The sequence below is a fragment of the Populus nigra genome, chromosome 8, assembly GCF_951802175.1.
Source record: "Populus nigra chromosome 8, ddPopNigr1.1, whole genome shotgun sequence".
NCBI classification, from domain to species: Eukaryota; Viridiplantae; Streptophyta; class Magnoliopsida; order Malpighiales; family Salicaceae; genus Populus; species Populus nigra.
Genome location: NC_084859.1, coordinates 16653291 through 16669405, shown reverse-complemented (window position 1 = coordinate 16669405; position 16115 = coordinate 16653291). Strand labels below are relative to the sequence as shown.

The 16115-nt window shown below is 32.7% G+C and overlaps 2 protein-coding genes across 6 annotated transcripts; both read left to right on the top strand.

Moving 5' to 3' along the window:
* The first annotated feature begins 3603 nt into the window (after nt 1–3603).
* Nucleotides 3604–7325, top strand: LOC133701851 (lipid droplet phospholipase 1). 3 transcript variants are annotated; one of them, XM_062125988.1, is made up of 11 exons: nt 3604–3983; nt 4384–4451; nt 4616–4686; nt 4785–5027; nt 5788–5951; nt 6069–6124; nt 6222–6274; nt 6361–6481; nt 6650–6747; nt 6863–6890; nt 6983–7102. In XM_062125988.1, the coding sequence occupies exons 1-11, from the start codon at nt 3847–3849 to the stop codon at nt 6985–6987; spliced, it is 1044 nt and encodes a 347-aa protein (XP_061981972.1). In that variant the 5' UTR covers nt 3604–3846; the 3' UTR covers nt 6988–7102. The 3 variants fall into 3 exon arrangements, with proteins under 3 accessions (XP_061981972.1, XP_061981973.1, XP_061981971.1); XM_062125987.1 differs by lacking the exon at nt 6863–6890 and adding an exon at nt 7177–7325 and having other exon boundaries at nt 3605–3983; nt 6983–7108; XM_062125989.1 differs by lacking the exons at nt 6069–6124; nt 6863–6890 and adding an exon at nt 7177–7325 and having other exon boundaries at nt 5788–5863; nt 6983–7108.
* A 379-nt stretch (nt 7326–7704) lies between these two features.
* Nucleotides 7705–15235, top strand: LOC133701850 (ATP-dependent 6-phosphofructokinase 4, chloroplastic-like). 3 transcript variants are annotated; one of them, XR_009843628.1, is made up of 14 exons: nt 7705–8138; nt 8224–8270; nt 8347–8386; nt 8469–8531; nt 8748–8885; nt 8989–9147; nt 9239–9292; nt 9434–9502; nt 9665–9794; nt 9899–9939; nt 10604–10828; nt 11244–11292; nt 12429–12805; nt 13697–13829. XR_009843628.1 is itself a non-coding variant. In XM_062125985.1 (14 exons), exons 1-14 carry the CDS (start codon nt 7911–7913, stop codon nt 15021–15023), a joined length of 1512 nt encoding a protein of 503 aa, XP_061981969.1. In that variant the 5' UTR covers nt 7710–7910; the 3' UTR covers nt 15024–15235. The 3 variants fall into 3 exon arrangements, 2 of the variants coding, with proteins under 2 accessions (XP_061981970.1, XP_061981969.1); XM_062125985.1 differs by lacking the exon at nt 12429–12805 and adding an exon at nt 14910–15235 and having other exon boundaries at nt 7710–8138; nt 13697–13851; XM_062125986.1 differs by lacking the exons at nt 11244–11292; nt 12429–12805; nt 13697–13829 and adding an exon at nt 10959–11082.
* The last annotated feature ends 880 nt before the right edge of the window (nt 15236–16115 follow it).

Below are 16115 nucleotides of genomic sequence, written 5' to 3'. Positions count from 1 at the left end.
TTTTTACCAGAAAAACACAATTAATATTTTTCTTGATGTAAAAAAACTCATTAACAATACTTTTGCATTCTTTTTTACACTATTAAGAAAACTTTTGCCTTTGCCCACCATAGAGTGCAAATTAGGCTAGTGTAATGTTATATTAAAAAATAGTTTGTAAATTTAAAAGAAAAAAAATTACTTCTAGCATCTTATAACTTGGTCAAAATTATACTTACTTGTAAAGTTTTGAAAAATTATAATTTGCATCTTATATTAATATAAATTTTTAAATTAGATGAAAAGATCAAATTACCCTCATATATAATACATCAGAAACACAAACAAAAAAACAAATAAAATATTTCATCTCCTCCAAACATAATTTCCCTCTCTTCAAATATCATTGTCTCTCTCTTTTCATAATAATCTAAACTCAAATCAAAAGCAAAATCTAGTGTTTTTAATCGATTCTTGTTTTTTCATGTTATTGGAATCTCTTTTCTATTTGAAAAGCAATTTGTAATGTTTTTATAAAAGCCCTGAAAAAGCTCCTAATTGAAGCTCGGAAAGAACCTTAATTTTTTAAATCATCTCTCTGATTCTTTATAAACCCATTTTTTATCTAGTACTTCATGATAAATTCATAAAATTTATTAATATTCGATCTAAATCAAAGTACAATCATCAATATGATCACAATAATGATGATGCAAGAGTTAAGAATACCATGGTCGTGGAGAAGAAAGTGAAGCAGAAGAAGCATAGGAACCATCAATTTTCCTTCCTCAGCTATCCTAGATTTTCACTAGTCTGCTCATTTCACGGTCTATAAGGAAAAAGTATTCTAAAACATCTAGAGTATCGGAGAATGTTGTATTATTTATCAATAAAACAAGATCATATGTAAATTAGAAACATACTTCTTTTAAGAGTAAATGCAATGTAAGCTAGTAATCTTTATTTTGGGTTTTTTTATGTGATTTAATAGTTTTTTTATTATTATTAGCGTGGGTATTCAACTTAATTTGCATGCATCTCGATTAATTCTACAGGTCCTCAAGTTAACGACCATATAAGTCTCCAGTGACTTTGAGATTTGTGAGATTTAGATTAATGATTTATAAAAAATAAATTTAAAATCTGATTAGTTAAATTATATTTTTTATAGTTAATAAATGACTCTATTGATACAACTAGTGTTGGTGTGGTAGAGATGAAAGTGCTACCAGAGAGAGATCTGATAAACACAGTTGAAGGAGGTGAGGTTGTGGGTTTATGGTTGGAGATGGTGGCTGGCGAGAGATAAAAAAAGAAAAGTGGCAGCTAGGTTTACTGTTTAAAGAGAGAAGATGAGTGGAAGAAGTTTTGCTGGGTTTGTTTTTATTTAAAGATAAATTTATAATATTTAATATAAGAGTTTTTTAATAAAAAAATAATAATAAATTTATAAATAATCAAATAATTTTTGTTGATTTTTTATTAACACACTAAATATATAATATAAATTGTTACGAGTACATCAAAGTTTAGATACAAACTTTCATGATACAAATTGTGATTTTCTAAATTTTTTAATTAAATTAAAGAAAAACTTTCGGATAGGGCAATTACATAGTCCAACGAAGTCGGTCCTTTTTCAGGATTTCAACAGGGTCTTTGGGAATTTTGTAACTAATTTTAAAATGGACAGGTGTGGGTCAGAAGGAGCGAGTAGCTTCAATTTTGTGTTCAACTTTGACTTTTATAGTTTCAAAACTTTGCAATATAAATCCTGTAATTTTCAAAACGTTTCAATTGAACCACTCATTGTTGAATAGTAAAACTACAATTAATAGTCGGATCCCTGTTAGATATTCTGCTTGAAATTATTTTGAACTTCTTAAAGATATAAATAAACACTTTCCTTTAGAAAATTTGAAACAGGTGTCTAAAATAATCTATTTGAGTGTGTCTTTATATTGTCTCGATTTATGAATAAACTAATAGGAAAATACTTTTGATTATTAAAAAATATAATTTTTTTTTTCAAGAGTAGGAAAATACATTGATGATATAACAGAAGACTAATTTATAAAGGTTATATTTGAATATTAATAAAAGGTGAGGGACTGAAATATAGTTTATCCAGTTTTTCTCACAGCATCTACGAAATGGTTGCTTGTAATTAAGGAGGTTTTTATCAGCCATGAATGGAGAAGATACCAAACTAGACGCGCCCAAGTCAAACGCGCTGACGTTGTTTTTCATCTGGATTGGGTGTCTTCGTGCTCTCTACGGTATGGCCGAATTGCCAGTTGTTATTGTTTTTTTTTAAAAAAAATCGTGTACTTTATTTTTTTTGTTTTATAATTTAACGGTATGTGTTGGATTACATGCTCGTGAATAGTATTTTTTATTTATAAATATATTAAAATAATATTTTTTTTAATTCCAGCTTTAAATATTATGTTTACTGAGAATGTAGCTTTATTTTTATAGTTTTTAGTGGGGTTATCACGGTCACATTATTTAGATCGTGAGTTTTGCGAGTTAATTAGGTTATTTGAGTTTTTTTTGTTTTTTTTAACTTTTTTTTAAATTTTATTATTTAATACTGAGTTGATTAAATATTTAAATTCATAATTTTTTTTTATTGAAGTGTCCTAATCTCATAATTTATATATAGTAAGTTAACTCGGGTTAACTCATGATATTTTTTTTCGTTTTTATAATTGATTTTTAAATAAAATTTAAAAAAATAAAAAATATTATTTTAATATATTTTTAAATAAAAAATATTTTAAAAAACAATTATTACTACAACACTAAATAAACTATTATGAAAATATGCATACTACCATGAATGAACGAAGCCTTTATCATGAAGCTTGGTTCGAGGTCGCAAAGATTTTAAGGAAATAAAGATGTGATTATCACAAACATTTAAAAATAAAAGAAATGTTTTCGGCACAATTTGTTTTTCTTTTAAAATTACGTTTCATGCATTTTAAAATTATATTTGACCTTAAAAAAATTAAATTAATATTTTTTTAGTATTTTAAAATAATTTTGATATACTTACTAAAAATAAAATAAATTAAAAAAATATTTTAATATATTTTTAAATAAAAAATATTTTTAAAAAAAACATCTTATGTCACAACACCAAACACATATCTAATTAATTTTTTTTTAAAAAAGTTAAAAATAATGATTATTATTTTATATTATTATTGCTAATTTTTTTTCTTAATTTGAATTAAATATTTTTTAAATCAATTTAAGCATCAATTAAAATCTATAATTCATCAGTACAAATTAAATTTACAAAAATAAAATAAAGAGTATCTATTTAGTATCGTGATAGTAATTATTTTTTAAAATATTTTTTATTTAAAAATATATTAAAATAATTTTTTTTTATTTTTTAAAATTTATTTTTAATATAAGTGCATTAAAACAATTTAAAAATAAAAAATAATTTTAAATAATAATAAAAAAGCAAACTGTTAATTTTTTTTTAAAATACTTTTAAAAATTAAAAACAAATTCCTGTTAACCTCCCGCCATTAGATGACAAATCCAGTTTTTTTTTATTATTATTAAAAGCCTAACGAAAACAAAAGGTCATTTTTTTTTTCTTTCATCATCTCACGTGGATAAATCTCACGGATAATCGCACCTACTCTGAAAAATACCCTTCATTTTTCTTTCCTTTTCTTTTTAACTTTTTTTTCATAGGTATTCACCCCTCCCAGTTTTCCCAAGAAAATCAACAAAATATCCACACGCAACTCTTTTTAATCGATATTTAAATGCATTTTTTTTAACTGAAAAACCATAAAGAAAGAGGAGAGATTAAAGTAAGAATTGGACTAATAAATCATGGAGAACAGAGCTGTAGAGAACGGAGTTTGTTCAACAGAATCAGTGAATGTAAGCTGTGATGTTTGGAGTTGTAAAAATTCTGATTCTTCTTCTGCTGATCATCTTGTCATTATGGTCCACGGTATCCTTGGAAGGTATGAATTTTTCTTTATTTTTTTAATTTTTTTTTATCATTAATTACTAGTTATCATGATTTCTTTGCGTTATTTATTGAATTTTTTGATCTGGAGTTGGTTTATTTTTGTTGAATACGAGATAAAAAATGTAAACTTTCTCTGAAAGTTGTCCTTTTTTATTTTGATGAATTTTCACCCTCAATTCCTGAATTTGGAATTCAATTACTTCTGTTGATTGCCCCCAGTCTAGTGATTTTTTTTTTAAAATCTGGGTTTGGTTTATTTTTGTTGATTATGAGATCAAAATGTCAACTTCCTCTTGAAGTTTGTCTTTTGCTGAGCTAACTGAATTTTTAGGCTTAATTATTGAATTAGTTCTGTTGTTTGCTAATTGTGGGCGTTTTGCTTGAATGATCAGTAACACTGATTGGAAGTTTGGAGCAGAGCAGTTTGTTAGAACTTTACCTGATAAAGTATTTGTTCATTGTAAGTATCATTAGTTATGTTTTCGATATTGATATGAAGCGAAACCCTTCCTTTTTAGTTTGGTATTTAGATGTTTGTTGAGTGGAGTTTAGATCAATTCTTTTGCTATTTGTTTTATTTCTACAAAGAATGGAATGCTTAGGTTGGTTTTACTTGCATTGTAGGTAGTGAAAAAAATATGTTTAGGCTGACACTTGATGGTGTTGATGTGATGGGCGACCGTTTGGCCGAGGAGGTACAGTAGTTCTTAGATTCGTGGGTTTACCTGTAATTATTTACTAAATTTGGTTGCATTTTCTATGCTGGATTATCGATGGAATATTTGAATTTTAGGTACTTGAAGTGATTCAAAGAAAGCCAAATTTGCAGAAGATTTCATTTGTTGCACATTCTGTGGGAGGATTAGTGGCAAGATATGCAATTGGGAGATTGTATAGACCACCCAAGAAAGAAAACGTAGAAGATTCAACTGATGGTACAAGCATAGACGACTTAAAGGCTACAATTGGTGGCTTGGAGCCTATGAACTTTATCACTGTTGCTACACCACACCTTGGTTCCAGGGGAAATAAGCAGGTATTCTATTTTGACTGTGTCTTTTCATTTAAATTTTCGAATTTCATCATCATCCACTCAAAACATTGAAAAAGCAAAAGATCAGGTTGTTAAAATGTTTTTGTAAGGAAAAATTTTGTGTGTATTGAGTAGGATTGTTTTGGATAAGGTGCTGAAATGGTATTTTATGCTTCTCTCATACTTACAAGAGTGTTTGCTTGAAGGTGATGAATTTCTCTTGTTTGCTGTATGAATTGACCATAGCACTGGTTTAGATGTTATAAAAGCATGTTTGTATGCAAACAGATAAAAGAGAGCAACCAAGGGTTATCTCTATCCTTATACTATGAGCAGTAGGGAACATAGAATGGGTCTGTTTTATTGCAAGCAAACTAGAATCTCATACTTGTATATGATAGTTTTACTGGATAAGCAACTTTTTAGGGTGAAATCTGGCCAAGACAATGATGATGAAAGAGAAAATCATGTCATACTGTTGTTCATGGCATGGTTCAATAGGGTACTTTGTTCAGGAAAAAACAAGCTGGACTCCTGACTTCTCTATTTTGATTATAGTCATTAGTTGACTGCTAGTGGAATTCATTTGAACTCATTTTTCCATTATAACTTCCTTGTTACTAAATCTGAGCATACAAACAGTATTACTTGTTTCCTGCTACTATGCCAATTGCACATGTTAATGATTCCTTAATCTTAGCTCTCATTGAATTCACATTAAGCATCCTTAGTGTATTTTGTTCAAAAAATGTTTTCATTGCAGGTTCCATTTCTTTTTGGTGTAACTGCCTTTGAGCAAGCAGCCAACCTCTTGATTCATTGGATATTTAAGAGAACAGGTCGGCACCTTTTTTTGAATGATGATGATGAGGGCAAACCTCCATTGCTTAAACGCATGATAGAAGATTATGGTGATTGTTTTTTCATGTATGCCACATACACAGTAGTTCTTTGTGCAGATTCCTTTCTTTTATAGTTTCTTGAGATGCCATCTTTATGATATCCAAATATGTAATTAATAAGAGCACCTAACTAATTTTGTAGGTCAGCATTGCGTATATTCAAACGTCGGGTAGCATATTCAAATGTTTGCTATGATCGTATCCTTTTTATTTCTTCAAAGCAGCTAACCATCAATATATAATCTGAAAACTTGACAGTCTTTATTTCTCTGTTCCCTTGATGAAAACTGTTTAGATATTGTGGGCTGGAGAACATCGTCCATTAGGCGTAGTATTGAATTGCCGAAGGTACCTCTGCTCCCACTGTGTAATTTTCCTCTATATTATTGCCTGTTGGTTAGAATGTACTTACTAAAATGTCATTTTCCTTTTAGTGGGAGGATTATATTAACAAGGAATATCCACATATTGTATACGAAGAATGCTGCAAGGCCTGCGACACTGAGCAGTCTGAGCTTGTTTCAACAGATGATGATAGTTTCGACAAGTTAGAAGGTATATTTTGAATGAAGCAATGCAGCAGCTATGCTAGCTCTATTCGTTTTAATTGCCTTTGCTTTTACCAATTTTGCCAATGAATGTATTTTTCGAAATTTCCATTGTCCTTAATTATGGTTAGTTCTTCAATTTTACAAGTTTGTTAACTGGACCTTATTTGTGCAGAGGAACTAGTGACAGGTCTATCCCGTGTGTCATGGGAAAAAGTAGACGCTAGCTTCCACACCTGCAGACAGAGGTTTGCTGCTCATAGTGTCATTCAGGTCTCTCCCTTCCCCCCCTATGTGTGCGTGCATGCATGCATGTATCTTACATTCATCCTCACAGATGTGCTGTGTTTTTTGGGCATGTGATTTGAAAATGCTAATTATCTCTTAGGAAGAATGGCGGTGTCATCAGTGCTCAGGTGCAAGGAAACACCTTGGAAAATGAAAATAAATGTAATATACAAGTCTCTGTTATCTAAAGGAACCATATGCCACTCTGTATATTTCACAGGTTAAGGATCAGAGCATGCATATAGAAGGCGCGGATGTCGTACAACATCTGATCGATCATTTTCTTCTGTGAAGCCAGTGGCTACTTAGACATAACACATTACAGCTGGATGCGAGGTCCAATATGGTAAGTTATTATGAGCATGCTATTGAAATTCAATTTTTCTGGACCATTGATCTGTACATTTGTTGCAGGTTGAAGAATGTCAACTATCATGGTGATGGTGAATTCAGCAAAAACTATGAGCAATTTAATATAAATTTTGTTTATTCATTCATGTATTGTATGTATTGCACACGTTCTTTATAATTATGAATAAATGAATGCTATAAATATAGGCCTATTCATTTGTTAGTGCTTAGGGTTGGGCAAATTAACTGAATGATCCAAAATATTCATAAATCCTGATTTGAAATTAACTGAATTGTTTCCCAATTTTTTTTTGATAATTTCGGATAGAAAACTAGAAAAAATTCAGTTTGGTTTTGGTTTTAAATTCTTGAAACTGAACTAAATTGAATTGAATTGAATCAAATAAAAACAACTCATAAAAAACACAAAGTCTATTATAAACTAAAGCTAATTAAATCAAAGTTTTTTTAAAATTGTTTCAAATAAAAGCTTTCTATTTAAAAAATTTCGTTGTTTTTTAAATAAAAATTGAAAAAAGAAAGAATCTGTTTTTTGATATGGTCGGTTTGTAATTAAAACCAAATTATCAAAGTTCACAGATCAGAGTTGTACACGACTCCAGAATCCTCGATTGAACCGTCAGCAAATCAAAGCCACCGAGAAGTCAGAGAAATGTTTAAAATATCAACGTGGCACGTAATTAAAGATCCAGCTAAGTTGTCCGCACCTAATCATTCCTCCATTACCGAATCAAACGATCTCTCTCCCACACAGTTTCAGGTTCTCCGTTTCGACGATGGATCTCTCACTCGCTGCTTCTCCCTCTTCGTTTGACTTACTATTATTGAACCACAAATTCTCATTATTTCAATTTAACCCCGACTTCTCTCTCAAATCCAAAAAACCCCCTACAAAATCATTATTTTGGCGCCAAAATCACCCATTCAGAGTCAGAGCTCTTAACGATGATGGTTTCGTCCTCGAAGACGTGCCTCACTTGACTGATTTCCTCCCTCATCTACCAGTAATCAATCATTCTGTTTTTCCTTCATTAAAATTTCCCTTTTTATTTTCCATTTTAGGATTTTTTGTTTTTGTTTTTTTTGCAGTCGTATCCAAATCCTTTGCATCACAGCCAAGCCTACGCGATTGTCAAGTACATGGATTTATTATTTTTTTCTTTTAATTAATATAAAATTTCTGCTGTTATTTTTAAATTTTGAATTGGGCAGGCAGACTTTTGTTGGACCAGAAGATGCAGTCGCACAAAATGTAGGCTCACTTAACGTATCATTTTTCTTCTGTAAACGACATGTCATTCAAGCATTCTCACTATTTTTTTTCTTTTGGGTAGATTGTTGTTCATAAAGATAGTCCTAGAGGTGTACATTTCCGGCGAGCCGGGCCCAGAGAGAAGGTATGTTACTTTTTTAAATTTTAATAATTATTTATTCATTTTGGATTAATTTTTTGAGGAATTATTCAGTACACGGGTGGGTAGGTGCACGTGCTTCCACAGGTTGGGGTCGCTCGATAACTACATTAGGCACAACATGAATGTGATTGAGGGAGCACTGCATCGGGTGTGAAATGGTAGAAGCTGATTGTTTTTGATTGGTGCGATGCCATGCAGGTGTATTTTATGCCTGATGAAGTGCGTGCTTGCATAGTGACATGTGGGGGTTTATGTCCCGGGATCAATACAGTGATTCGCGAGATTGTATGCGGATTGAATTATATGTATGGAGTTGATGATGTACTTGGCATTATGGTGAGTTTTATTCAGAGTTACGTAGAGGGTTTTGTTTAATTGTTGAATGGTTTGCTTTGTTTTGTTTAAGAAAGAGTTTTTGAATGAATGATTGAATTTTCAGGGAGGTTATAGGGGCTTCTATTCAAAAAACACCATAAATTTGACGCCCAAAGTTGTGAATGATATACATAAGCGTGGTGGCACATTTCTTTGCACTTCACGAGGAGGTCATGACACAAACAAGATAGTTGATAATATTCAGGACAGGAGAATAAATCAGGTCTACATGCTTTTTTCTTTGGTAAAAATTTCTGAATATGGTATGCGACCTGAATGGAATAAGGTAGACTGGTTTTTTGGTGGATATTTAGGTATATATTATTGGAGGTGATGGCACTCAGAGAGGAGCAGCTTTAATTTACAAGGTGGTTAATTCTCCAACAAGAACTTTTTCCTTCCTTCTATTGTAGCAGCCAGTCAGCTTGCATTATGGTATAATTCAAGTTTGTCACACTGTCATGCTTTTTTCTTCACGTTAATTTGTATTTTTGGTTCATTTTTGGAAGGAAGTTGAGAAACGTGGTCTTCAAGTGGCCGTTGCTGGGATCCCCAAGACGATTGATAATGATATAGTGGTGAGTTGTGTCATCCATTCTGCAATTTTATGCCTCAAAGCAAGGTTTGACTTTCAAGGCTTCTTGCTTTTTTTTTAAAAAAAATGTTTGTAGTTAGGAATTGACGTGGTGGAGGTGAACTGTATTGAAACCTGGAAAATGAAGTAAATTGTGTTGTTCTAGGTGATAGACAAATCTTTTGGATTTGATACCGCTGTTGAAGAAGCTCAGAGAGCAATTAATGCTGCACATGTGGAGGTTGAAAGTGTGGAAAATGGAGTTGGGATTGTTAAACTGATGGGCAGATACAGTGGTAAACTTGTTGAACATGGATTAATAGATGGCACATTGATGGCCATAAGATTATCATTATATTTATTCTTACCTTCCTGCTTCCTTGCCTTTTGAATCCTGCAGGTTTCATTGCGATGTTTGCAACTTTGGCAAGTCGAGATGTGGTAAGACTTTTGTTGGGTAACAGTGATTCCTGAACTCACAAATATTTGGACCCATTATTAGAGTGATATAAATCTAAGGCAGCTGCTGAGAGAATTGGAAACTATTAGTAACTTGGCGGGGACATAAGATTGAGCAAGTTACTTATTGGCTAGTAACTTTAGCCATGATCGTCCTGTTTTATTGAGTCATAACAGTAATGTGGTTTTACCTCCAAGTTTGGCAGTTTCAGGAAGTTTGGCTTATTTTGTGTGTGTATGAAGCCACAAATTGTTGTTTTAGTCTCTATTCCTTAACAGCAGAATTTTGTGTTAGGAAAAATTTGGAAGTGCAAAATACCATCTTTGACACTGGATGTATCAGAAAATGGTAGATTTATGCTTGCTTTTCCCCCCCACCCTTTATAGTAATGAAGTTGCAGGCTCTTTTTTTCTAGAAAACATATTGCTTCACACGCGCGTGCATTTATGTATTTGTATGTGTAAGTAATTATATAAACTATATTCCTGCTTTTTTCACTTTCAGCATACCATTCTTTTTCCTTCTCCAAACGAAGTGTTGGAGAAGACATTGCTTCAGAATGTGCTTAGATGGTGTCGTTTAGTGCTTGCAATCACTTATAATATTACAACTGAGTGATATGCTAACCATGTTGGGATATAACAGGATTGTTGCTTGATTCCAGAATCGCCATTCTATCTGGAAGGTCCTGGTGGTCTTTTTGAATTTATTGAACAGAGGATCAAAGAAAATGGGCATATGGTTATTGTGATAGCAGAAGGAGCCGGGCAGGAATATGTTGCTCAGGCCATGCAGGCAGCTGATGAGAGAGATGCATCAGGGAACAGACTACTTCTTGATGTTGGTCTATGGTTAACTCAAAAGGTTAAGGTGGGTTCTAAAAGTCGCTACCTCTCTTAACTCATGTTTTTCATTTCAAGAACAGTGTATTTAATACCTTTTCTTTTCCATGAGCTTGTTTATCCATGATTTTGGTTGATAGGAGGTTATGGTATTGTAGATTGCCACTGCCCTGTCAGGCTAAGCAATTGGTTATCTCAATCTAATTCTCACGGGGCCTCAAAATGATCTCCATGGACCTATAATGCCACATAGCAACCTTGTTAGGTGCTAAATCGGCAATTTGACAATTGCCTAATAGCTAATTTTAATACAGTTATGTTGTTGTATATATCATTTTGTTGAGATAGACCATTTCTTTCATTTTTGTCACCGCATCTATTTACTTTTGTACTATTAGTCTTAGTGCTAATTCCATTTATACTTTTAATATCTTGTGTTGCAGGATCATTTTACAAAGGTGAAGAAGATGGAGATAAATATGAAATATATAGGTACCTTCCAAATGATTGCATTAGCATTTTATCTTTGGTTTAGCAACTGTTGCATCTGATGATTCTAACTTCTGCTAAACACTATCCTATTTCAAGGGTGACTTTTTTAAGAAAACTAATTTTGGATATTGTTTTTAGGAAAAAAATAAATTAAACAATGCTCTTTGGCATATGCTTATTTGTAGGTAATGAGAGGCCATGGTAAATATCTTTTCCTAAAAACACGTGCTGATTTGAGGCTAGACCAGAAAGTTTCATATGGTTAAATTCTGTAATATTGATTGAGTTTTGACACAATGTATAGCGAAGATAAAACTAGGGTTCTCAAGCCCTAAGGTTATAGATCTAAGCTATAGAGAAATTTAGATAAAACTCCTAAATATTTTATAAAAATTTGAATAATAGTCTTCATCTTCATAAAATAAACTTGACATCTCTATTTATATTAGTCATAAATTCCTTTAAAGGAAATGATTCCTAATTAAAACTTACATAATTAATAGAATCCATCTAACATTAGGATTTCTAAATAGTAAAATACTAATTAAATTAAAAGTTCTAAGCTTAGTAGGAAACAAATAATTAAAATACAAAATTAATTAGAAAAATAATTAAAACAAGAAAATAGTAATTTTAGGCTTCATATCATATGCTTTCGGGTTTCTTTGAGGATTTCTGTTCAGGCTTGACCTTGTCAATCTGGTTCACAAACCTTTGAGATAATTGTTCTACGGTAGTCTCCTCCACTTGAAAAATACTCATCCTCAAGTTATTTGTCAGAAATTGAACTCTTCCAATCTAAAGAAAAAAATACTTCGAGTACAATACCGTAACTAATTTATTCACGAAGCAGCATGTCTTTGACTTATGAACTTCAAAATTTAATTTATGGTATGGGTATAATAAGGAAAATCCATATCTGATATACTTTTTATTCCTATGAAGTCTATTTGTAGTTTTTCCAACAATTTTGTACTTCAAACTTGGAGTTTATGTCCTCAAATACTTCAACCGTTGTATTTAAATGAACATCAAAATAATCATCCATAATATATCCTGAAGACTTGCTGAGCCTTCCATGTCCTTGTTTGCAAGATCTTCATCATCATATAAATCTTCTTCATCATCTCCATCAGGTTCACATAGAACATCCTTGTCATTGAGAGGTTGTTGCTCATTCTAACCTTCAATCACGATAATCGATTTCTGTCTCTGGGGTTGTGGTTGTTTGTCTTGATCTGATAAGGTTCTACGACCTCCATCAAGTTCATCTTCACTAACAACCATCACATAGACAAGTGGTTGTCTAGGTGGAGTTTCAGGAATAGGTCTAAGGTAAGGTGGGTCTCGAGGTAAGTCTCCAAACATGTTCCTCTACTCTTTGTGATTCTTTTTTATGCCTTCCATCAACCAAAATAGATCTTCTTCATTAGATGAATACCCGTAGTCATAGTGACCACAAGGATTTGTACGAGCTAGTTCGATGACAAGTTGGCCGTGGGCTTCATCTCCGGTGTGTGCCTCTCTTCTTTTTTGATTCATGTTTGCGCACAACCCTAGTGTCTCAAGCCTGGTTTTAAGGTCATCAAATTTGGTGTTGATGTTGCCAAACCCAGTTTGCACTTGCTCCTTAAAGCTGCTATCGTTACTAAATGACAATCTAGTTGATTTCAAACAGCTTGCATCCTTTAATCATCGTCACGAAGATGGTTGCCTTCAACTGCTCCATGATTCTCTTCACGATTCGCTATCAATTTGGGCATTGACCCATTTTGATACAACCTGACGCAGTGTATAGCGAAGATAAAACTAGAGTTCTCAAGCTCTAAAATTACAAACCTATGTTGTACAGATATTTAGAGAAAATTCTCTGGAATTTTAAAAAAATCTGAACAATAGTCTTCATTTTCATAAAATAAATTAGACATTCCTATTAATATTAGTCTTAAAATCCTTTATAGGAAATTATTTCTGATTAAAACTAAAATCCTTTATAGGAAATGATTTCTAATCAAAATATATCTAATTAATAGAATCCATCTAGCATTAAGATTCCTAAATAGTAAAATACTAATTAAATTAGAAGTTCTAAGCTAAGTAGAAAAAAAATAATTAAAATCTAAAATTAACTAGGAAAATAATTAAAACAAGAAAATATTAACTTCAAGCTTCATATCATATGCTTTTATTCTTTTTTGGACTTCTTTTCAGGCTTGGCTTTGTCAAGTTTAAGAACCTTGTCAAACAAGAAAATAGTAACTCCTGGAATAATTGTTCAACATCAAGTTTGGTATTTTAGGATCAAGAATTAAGAAAGTATGTTTGAGAACCTTGTGGAAAATCTCCTCCTGTGCTGATGAAAGAGGAGGTCTATGTATCTAAATTTTTATATTTTCGTATGCAGATCCTACATACATGATTAGAGCTATCCCAAGTAATGCATCAGACAACATTTATTGCAGTCTTCTTGCACAAAGTGCTGTTCATGGGGCCATGGCTGGGTACACAGGATTCACAGTTGGTCCAGTAAACAGCAGACATGCTTATATTCCCATTGCTGTAAGTACTTCCTCTTCTCAATCTTTGTTCATGACTAACATGACTTTCTATGAATACAGTTTCACTTGCTGGTTTACCTTGGTTTTAAAATATGAGACTTGGCTCCTATATTTATAATTTTACAAATTTAAATGTCTCAAGTGTGAATCAATACATCAAGATTCAATAAAAAGCCCTTATATATTATGCATTTAACCAGGAAAAGCTAGATTCTTATAGATTTGGCTGGATTAATAAAACTAACTGACCTGATAAGTAAGGAGAAGGGGATTGAGAATTATGATGGCTAAATTCCTGTCATCATAAGATGGCCAATACAGGTTTTACTGGGATTGATTGTTTAATTATATGTCCCAAATGCTTGAATCTCAATGAAGGAGTAGCAACTTGAAAAATCATATAAGATGGGTAAGAATAAATTCAGCTACTGCCTTGCAGCATGAATGCAAAACTAATTTAGGGTGCTCCTGCTGCTTGATGACAAATGAAAACTAGTATCTTTCCTTGATCGTCGTCACTCTTACTTCAGTTTGCACAAAAGCATAATTTAGTTTCTTTGCACCATAGTGCAGATTCTGTTCTGGTTCCCATGTTGCCTCCCGCTGATACAGATGATGCAGAATATGACTAGCTGTTTCTGGCCTTTTTTATTACTGTTTGATGTTGAGCTAACCTTACAGGGGCTCTGTAAATTTCCTGTTCCATTGTGTCTTCTGAATTCTCACTTCTATTTTCAATTATGTGACGATTCTATTTTGGCTGCAATATGCCAGAATGAATGATTTTAAGCGGTTGTTGAGCTCCAATGAATACAACAATTATTTTCAGTTAGTAGCAGGATAGGTCTTGGAGCCTGTGGAAACGTGTATAAATTCTTTGGTACTAGTACCTTCAATATTTCTATACTTTTGGTGACATTGTCTTCCCTAGTCCTTCCCTTGCACACACCCAATTTCAGTGTGGAGGGATACACAAAGTGACGTGCTGTTAAAATTGGTTTAGCTAATGCTATACAATTTTGTGATGCATGATAGATTCAACTTTTTGTGATATTGCAGCGTGTGACAGAGGCACAAAATACAGTGAAGGTAACAGATAGGATGTGGGCCAGACTTCTTGCTTCAACAAATCAGCCTAGTTTCTTGAATTCCAACGAGATGCTGCCAAAGTAAATTTACCAATGCCTTAGAACAAGTAGAAATATTTTTTGGTGGCTGTCATTTGATGATTCTTAAGTTGTAGACAGCAGTTTAGATTGTATCTTTTGATAGAGTCTGCTATTTTAAGACACTATCTGTTTCTCAATGACTCAGCCATCATATTTACTAAATTCAAATGATGTCATCGAATATTTACAGTTAATGAATATTCTTTTATGCTTGCACCGTTTGTGTCGAGATTGTTTAGCAGATTGACTCTCGATGTGGAATGAATTGATGATGATAAAACTTGCATTAGACTGGTTCGACAGTTTCGATGATAACATGCATGCCTGCCGGTACTTGACAAGTGATTGATGGTGCACCTTTGATGATTTTTTTTTCGTATTAAATTAACTTGTTCCTCTCGTAAAGAGAAACCTTCGAGAGTCGGTGGTCCTTGCTCTAATGCTCTATCAGCCAAACTCCAAATTCAAAGACAGACAGCATTAACGAATCCAAGAAGAATGATATCATCTGGCTGAGAGAGGATGACGACAATAGGAAATGTAGTATCTTTGGTTCTTTCATATATAAAGTTGCAAGTTGCTTGCTATGCCTATCTTAGACAACTGGTTTTGTACCAGTTGCTCATGGTGGCACATTGTATATGGTCACACGCGAATTTAGTGAAGAAAACTCGGGCTGGTAGACCCAACAGGCCCCCTATTTGCAACTTGCTCATGGAATCCTTCCTGTGAACGCATTCATAAACATGACAGGAATTACCAACCACAACCTTGTTGCCAAAGTTAAGTTCCAAAACTTTGGCACCTCATAGGACACATGTATATGCTTGAACCTGTATATAAAAAGGTGGGACCCTCGTTTTTACTGCAAATTGACTTGAGGTTCAGTTACTTTACTAGCTAATTGTCAAGACTGAGATATTTTTTTCGTTGGTTTGTTAGTTTGGAGGGGGATTTCCACTTGCCATTTATATAAAACTCTTTTTGGAGAAGAGGTATGATTACTAATTGTATTGTGCCTGTGCAGCAGAAGATTAAAGGCGAGCGAACTTGATCGATTCCTACAATCATCTTCCCTGTGGTAGCTGCAGGTTTC